This window comes from Otolemur garnettii, unplaced genomic scaffold, assembly GCF_000181295.1.
Source record: "Otolemur garnettii isolate 467f Iridium unplaced genomic scaffold, OtoGar3 scaffold00009, whole genome shotgun sequence".
Classification (NCBI taxonomy): domain Eukaryota; kingdom Metazoa; phylum Chordata; class Mammalia; order Primates; family Galagidae; genus Otolemur; species Otolemur garnettii.
This window is the reverse complement of record NW_003852404.1, coordinates 9,568,272-9,575,893: the sequence shown is the minus strand read 5'-3', so window position 1 is coordinate 9,575,893 and position 7,622 is coordinate 9,568,272. Positions and strand designations below refer to the sequence as shown.

Here is a 7,622-nt window from a genome sequence, read left to right as displayed (position 1 = left end):
GCTTTTATTATCAAGAGTATATTTTTCTTTTCAACCAAAGTATATAAGTACAACAATTTAAGAACTGCTAATCCATTACCAATCAGAATACTGTGTCTGTGTACAATTTACTTTGTCTTTTGCCATATGCTATTCAGTCAAAATAATGGTTTTCAAAGTTGCTAAGAACAGTTCCTTTCTTCCCCATCCCTTTCACTGTGGTTCTGTGATTGATTTGGAACACTCTTAGATTGCTTTGTCACAATCTGCTCTCTGTTTGTCTCCCATATGTTAGTTGATATGTTTTTAACATTTGTGTGCAGTGATAATTACTCTTTGTGATAAGCAGTTTGACTTGTTTTGACAAATGCATATAGCCATGTGCCTACCACAGCAATTGTGCACAGAAGAGCTTCATCACCCTCAAACTTTTCTTGTGATGCCTTTTTAAGTCAGCCATTCCCCATATTTCCTGAACCTCGTAGCACCTGATTGGTTGGTTGGTTGGTTTGGTTTTTGGTCTCTGTAGTTTTGTCTTTTCTAGAATTTTATGTAAATGGAATCATGAGATATATAGCTTTTTGAATGTGATTATTTTTCACTTAGGAAAATGCACTTTAGATTCATGCATATTGCAGTATAAAGCAATAATTTTCTTCTATTTATTCAGACTACTGTTTCCTTTGCCAGTGAATTTCTTTAAAAAAAATAGTTTAAATTTCAGTAGTTTGGATTTAAACCCAACTTTCTAAATAAAACAATGTGCTCAAAATTTTTAAATGTGTGGCATTTATTATACTTATGTCATTTTACATTTAAGCTATGGTTAGAGGGGTTCCAAGGGAAAGTAAATAATTACTAGTTAAATAGACATCAGGTAACTTGTGTTTAGAACAGAAGGCAGGAAAAATTATCTACCGAGTTTTCCTCAGTTTTGTGTATGCCCAAAGATGCTATAGAAATATATGTGTAGTTAGAACAAATTTGGAAATGTCACTTATAGAAATAGAAAAATAATCTAGACTAGCAGATCTCAACCTGTGGGTCGTGACCCCTTTTAACAATGAAAATAAGCGGCACTAGGAAGGTTGAGAACTACTGATCTAGATGATCACTCATAAACAGAGTCTGTGTTCAAATTCTAATTCCAAAGACTATTACTACCCATGTGGCCTTATGTCTCAGCTCCCCCACTTATAAGATGGGATGACAATACATATAATCACAGAGGTTATTTTAAACGTTAAGCTGCAGATTTTAAAATGATTAGTGCAGTAGTTGGCACCTAGAAAGCATGTAATAAATGTTAAGGATATGTATGTATCGATTCACCTATCCCCCAGAAAAAAACTCCCTCCCCTAAAATGTTTGTTTCCAATCTGAATAACTAAAACTAGGTGGTAATTTCCTGAGTAGATGTCTACTGAAAAGGGAGGCAGAGTGTGGAGAGGACACTGTTGGATGTCACCCTCTTGCACATCATGACTGAAGAAGGCTCTTTAAATTGTGGTTCACATGGAATTTTCTTTCTTTCTTTTTTTTTTTTTTATTTGAGGCACAGTCTCACTTTTTCACCCTCAGTGGATTGCTGTGGCATCATAGCTCACTGCAACCCCAAACTCTCGGGTTCAAGTGATCCTCTTGTCTCAGCCTTCCAAGTAGCTGGGACTACAAGAGCCTCCCCCAACACCTGGCTATTGTTAGAGATGGGGTCTTGTTCTTGCGCAGGCTGGTCTCTAATTCCTGAGCTCAACCAATCCACTCACCTTGGCCTCCCAGAGTGATAGGATTACGTGCATGAGCCACTGCGCCTGGCCTGAAGTTTCTCCTTTCTATCTAACATTCTGAGAAGTGAGATCAGAAGGGGTGACTAAATACCCCATTGTTTGCATTTATAAATAATTGATTTATTATATATAATGGCTGAGTTTATAGCTGCATGTAGAAGATGTACCTAAAAGACAAATCCATTTCTATTCTAATTTTGACTGACTTTTATTATTGACACCCACTTTCCTAGGCTGTGATAATTCTATCTGTGCAATACCTTTCCTTTTTATACATGCAACTCCAGAAACAACAACAGCAACAAAATAAAAACTGACATCTGGCTGTTTTTTAATCCATTTAAATGGACTCCTACATTTATTGCCTTTATATGTTAACATATATGTACACACACACAGAAGTGCATTCACACATGCAGTCTTACATGGTAGAAGTGTGGTTAATCTTGTTGTTTCATGTGACTTTTTTTCTAGGCTTCTGCATCACCTCTTTAAATACTTGCCTCTTATTACTGTCTTGTCTTTCCCACTCATCTTTTCTACTATTGCTGAGTAATTATCACTGGGCATCCACTCATTGATCTATGTAGGAAGACTTTAATTATTTATAACCAGTATGTGATTCTAAGTACCATAAAGAGTAAATAAAAAATAATTAATCAAAAAAAATAAATGAATGAAACATGATCACTGCCTTTCCTCTGGGAGAGAATATCCTTGTAGATCATTGCCAAAATTAAGTGTTATAAGGATAATAAAAAAATACATAGAGGTCTTTATAGAAGGTGGAAGAGAGAAATCTAAGTTAGACTTGGCAAGCAGGAAAAGCTTCCTGCAGGAAAAAAGGCATTGTCTGAATTTTGATGGCTGAAAAGGAAGTCAACAGATGGTGAAAGAAGTCAGGACGTTTTATTTTTAAGGAATGGTCAGTGTAAGAGCAAAAAGGCACAAAAGGCATGAAGACTCTGCGTAGTTTGATTAATTGAAAAGTGGGATATTAGTATCATGGTAGAAAATAATATTGGGGAGGAAGTAAAAAGTTAGCTAATGGCAGAATATGGGTTAAACAGCAAAATGAGTGAATTTCAAACCTCTGAGTAACATGATCATGATTTTAGAAATATCACCCTGAAAATAATTTAGAATGTGGATTAGTTATAAGGTAATGGGAGCAGGTGAGGCCAAGCTGCCAGATAAAAGGGGTATCACAGTATTGCAGGATACAGCAGTGAGTTCCTGAATTTGAATAGTATTTATGCGACAGCAACAAAATCAGGGGGGCTAGAGAGGCTGAGCTCAGAGGTATAAGGAAGAGGTAGGAACTGAAATCAAGAATTAAGAACGTGTTAAGATGTATGACACAGGCTTGTAGGTAGATGTATGGTCATGAATGCAACTGTGGATATAAACGAAAGAGCATGTGCAAGAAATAAATGTACACATTTTATTTAAAATATCCTGTATTTAATAGGGGCCATTTGGTAGTCACTTGACTATGTGTCAAGTACTGAGTACAAAGGAATATGATAGAAAGTTAACATTTATTAAAATACACATGGAATATGGAGCAAAAACATTGGATAAGTTTACTCAAGAAAATGAGGTAGGAGGGACAGATATCTACAGCTTAGTATAAATGTAAGAAACAAAGAAAGCAAAGGCCACACAAGAGGCTGGGAATAAAGGCCGGGGGTTTGGGAAGAAATCAAGGAGAGGGCCACAGCATAGATACCAACAAAGAAAAAGGGTTCCAAGAAGAAAAAGGGGCTCACACACACCAAAGAATTTAAGACAGAAAGGATGGGACAATATTCATTGTATTATCAATATTTAAGGACTTACAAAGAACATTTTTATTCATCATTGAATTCAAGAAATACCCTGATTAGTATGTCCCATGAAGCTTTTCTCAGGATTTACCATAAGGCTCCCGAGACTGCTATTACCACTCATTAAGGTAATAATTTTTTTTGAGAGAAGAGAAATTGTAATAAACAGATGATTAACAATAGGATTATTAAATTTAGGATCACCATATTAGGGATACATCCATGTTAGAAGAACTGCTAGGAAATACAAGTTATCTTTTATCATTCCATATTAATAGGAGACTGAATAATAGCATTCCTCTGCCATTCTTGACAGCTAATGATAATTATTGTAATGATTTCTCTGGTCCTAGTTGTGGGAAGGACACCAGGTATCTTGTATCTTCTGTGAAATGTCATCAATTCTCATAACAATTCTCTGACTTAGGTGTTACTACATTTTGCACATTTTCTTCCTTGCCCAAAGCTATAGCAGAGTTGAGTTTGAGCCTATGTTTTTCTAATTCAAAATTCTATGATTTTTTTTTTCACTTAACTCAAATTGAAAGAAAAAAAACTAATGGTAGATGTTTTTGAGTGAGATTACTGCTCTCTTTCTGATTCAGACGGTCTGTAAAAACCCTACAGTGCTCTGTGGTTTCAACAGTCTCTCCCAGGGAACCTGGCATCTGTGCAGATTGCAGCCAGCACTGTGTCCATGAGATTACACATGTCCATCGTGGGTGGACACGATCCATCTGCTTTCATCCAGATACCCATCTTCAACTCACTTTCCAATCTTGATTGCCTTACCTCTCTCTTCACATACTTTATGTTCACTAAATGCAGCCAAGGCTGTTCTGAACATTCCCTTCACACTTTTCAGATCTCCCTTTCCAATAGGTCCTGCAGTTCTTGGGGGATTAACACAGAAGTAAAATGCAATTATCATCATGACATATCAGGGTACATTCTACCAAAATAATATGTTGATAATAACCTTGATCACTTAGTTAAGGTTATGTTAGCCAAGTTTCTTCAATGAAAAGTTATTTTTTAAAACTTTTTCTACACTTCTATATTATACACTTTGGAAAGGAGTGACTACTCATAGCCCACAATTTGCTGCAAGCACTCCCAGCCCTTTCCCCATCCTCTTCTGTTCCCCTGCCCTCTCCCATTCCCCCATCTTCTGTGGTTCCTCTGCTCTCTATCCCAGCCTGTTCCCATGCTCCCCAGAGTCAAAGCATGGGAAGTCCCAAGTTTCACAAAAAACCCCAAAGTTCTCAGTGGATAAACGATGGAGGAAATCTACCAAGGCTGTATTAATCATGGTTACATAACTATAACCATTGTGATTTAAGATATATCCATTGTCAACCAAGGCTGTATTAATCATCGTTACATAACTGTAACCATTGCTGTATCCGTGACTACCGAAGCTATAAACTCCCCTAACCAGCCACATTTCCCTTTGGTAGTATGCTTACACAAAAATTATATTAGGCAACTTGCCCACTATTGGGATGGACTGACTCAGAGACGCATCCCCTGCACAGATTCAATAAATCTCCAATTGAATTGCACATAAGGGGGGTCCGAGTCTATATTTTCAGGTTGCAAGGGTACAACATTTTGGAGGCCCCAGTGAGATTCATTGGACCCAGCCTACAGCTCTAGGGGAAGGCCTCAGAGGGACACTGCCCCTCTGCCTCAGGAGCTCTTGGATGTGTAGATTTGGGCACAGGTTTCTAAATTTTCCAATTCAGTAAGTCTGTCTGGATCTCTAGAGAATCTAGGGGAACTAGACTGGCTGAACACAGTGAAAGTCTATTCCCAAGGCAGAGGGGAGACTTCCCCCTGCCCCTCTAGTATATGTTTGTGTTGTTTTTGTGTTGTCATGATTGCAGCTCCTTATTAGACTGTTTTGATATTAGCAGTCTTTTGGACTGTTCAGATTTGCAGACTAGTCCTGTTCTGGTAATTGCAGTCTTTTATTGGGTTGTCTTGGTTTTTGTAGTCAACTGTGCTGGTTCTGATTTGTGTGTCTTTTGTATGTTTTGAGTTTTGTATGAGTGAGTGAAAGAGTTAAATGTGATTTCATGGCCCTGTGGCTGGGAAGGCATTTGAGTGGGGGGGTCAGACATGGCTCCGCACCTGACTAATTTCTGTCTGTTGAATTCCATTTGTATTTTCTGTCCTGTCCACTTGTCATTTTGCTGTATTGGTCTATCTGTTTTTTATAATGTTTGTACTGTAGGGTTTTCCGTTTGTTTGTTAGTGTCTGCCTAATAATTTGTTCAAAATAAGATAGGGTAATTTTTGAAAATGCTCTTTCAGTAACTTTAATTTCAGCCACCACACTAAGAGCAACAGTGAAAAATAAAACTGGCTACTTTGCACATTCTCTGTAAGAAAACTAACCAGCTTATAACCTCCCCCTTGGTCTCGAGGTATTAAAAAGAAACTAAAAATTGCAGATTTTCCACTTTGAAAGCAGGCATTTATTCAGTATCTCTTCAAGGTTCCTTTAGAGAACTCTCTTAGATTTCAATCCAGGAGAGGTCTCTGTGTTTTCCTTCCTCTTCTTTTTCTGGTAAACTGTTCACTATCCTTGGGACTGGGAATCACTTTTGTTTCTATATATTATTTACTTCCTGGTACACCTTCAATTTGTGAGTTTAAATATCAACATTTCTATTGTTTGTTCTGTCAATGTGCCAATGTACCATTTATTTTAACCCGGGCTGTGGCCACTGGTTTTGGCTAGGGTGCAAGAGCCGCTTTTCACCCAGGAGGCAGCCGTTGAGAATCTCTCAATCCCTGGTAAAAGATTGACTCTGTCCCCTGCCCCCCCCACCAAATTATCTGATTAAATTACAAGGCTTTTACTTTTTCTCTCATATCTTCTACGTTTCCACTCCCTTCAACATCACTGTCAGGGTGGGAGTTGAACTTTACTGTATAGTGCTGCTTTGGAATCTTAGTCTGTTTAGCAGCATGTTGTGTTAATTGACTCCTATCTTTCTGATATAGCTCTTTTGTCTTTCCTCATTACATTTTGACACTATAGTACAAATAACCCATTTGCACTGAAGATTCTCTCTTTCTGGCAATTAAAGAGTTAATACAAAGTTTGTTAAAACTGTTTCTCTTTTTACCTGCTAAAACTGTGGTTGCTATGTTACAAATAGCTTTGAGATAAGGTGCCAGCTCTCAGCAGGGGCCCCAGGGTCAATTACTCATTTGGAACTAAAAAAAAAAGAAAGAAAAGAAAAAAAAAAGAGTCCTCTTTATTCCTTAAAACAACAGCTGTTTTCCTTCTGAAATGGCATTCTGCTTGGCTCTTGAATTCACCTGTGAACCCGCCTCCAGAAGTAAGTCACTTTAACATCTATTTTTAGCTGGTGTCTGCAAACATTAACTATTAATGGGGTTTTTTAATGTTTATCTGTTATGAATTGTTGTGAAAATATGTAACTGTTTGTTAAATTCATTGGTTATAATTTATGTAGAGCCCTTAAGAGCCTCCAAGGGAAGGCCAAAAAGACAGAAACTTTAGAAGAGGACCCTGGGTTGCCAGGCCATTAGCTTGTCAGAAACTCTCGGAGACATGTGTCGGTAGAACCACCCAACCAGTAAGGAACTTCAGCCCTACTAACCTGACAGGGACTCCCAGAAATGTAGGTCAACACCCATCATCAGAAACACCATTGAAATAAAAGTGGGGTCCCAATTAATCCCTGGGGTACTATATCACTCACAGGCCTGTTAAAAGTGTATAATAATGTGTTCTGGTTTTGATTCAAAGAGTACAAGAGTAAATGTGGACTATTAGAGTTTGTTCAGGTTGGGCCTGTGTCTGTCTTATCATTTTGTGTCATTTCTTCAGTGTTTATTAGAAGAGTCATCTCAGCCTGAAACAGTCTTGAAAACATTTGTGAGTGGATTACAGATCTTTTCTTTCAAGGAATCCTTCAAGGCTTCACTCCTTCTGAAACTGCCTTACTTACCTACTTACTCTTTTTTTTTTTTTTTTTTTTGTACA

The 7,622-nt window shown here is 37.7% G+C and overlaps 1 protein-coding gene across 1 annotated transcript in view; it reads right to left on the bottom strand.

Moving 5' to 3' along the window:
* Positions 1-6,812: 6,812 nt before the first annotated feature.
* The window catches only part of LOC100959181 (splicing factor 3B subunit 1-like), a 5,046-nt gene continuing 4,236 nt past the window's right edge, over positions 6,813-7,622 (bottom strand). The window contains exon 6 of the mRNA XM_012801474.1: positions 6,813-6,826. Coding sequence (XP_012656928.1) covers positions 6,813-6,826 — 14 coding nt within the window. The remainder of the gene's footprint in view (positions 6,827-7,622) is intronic.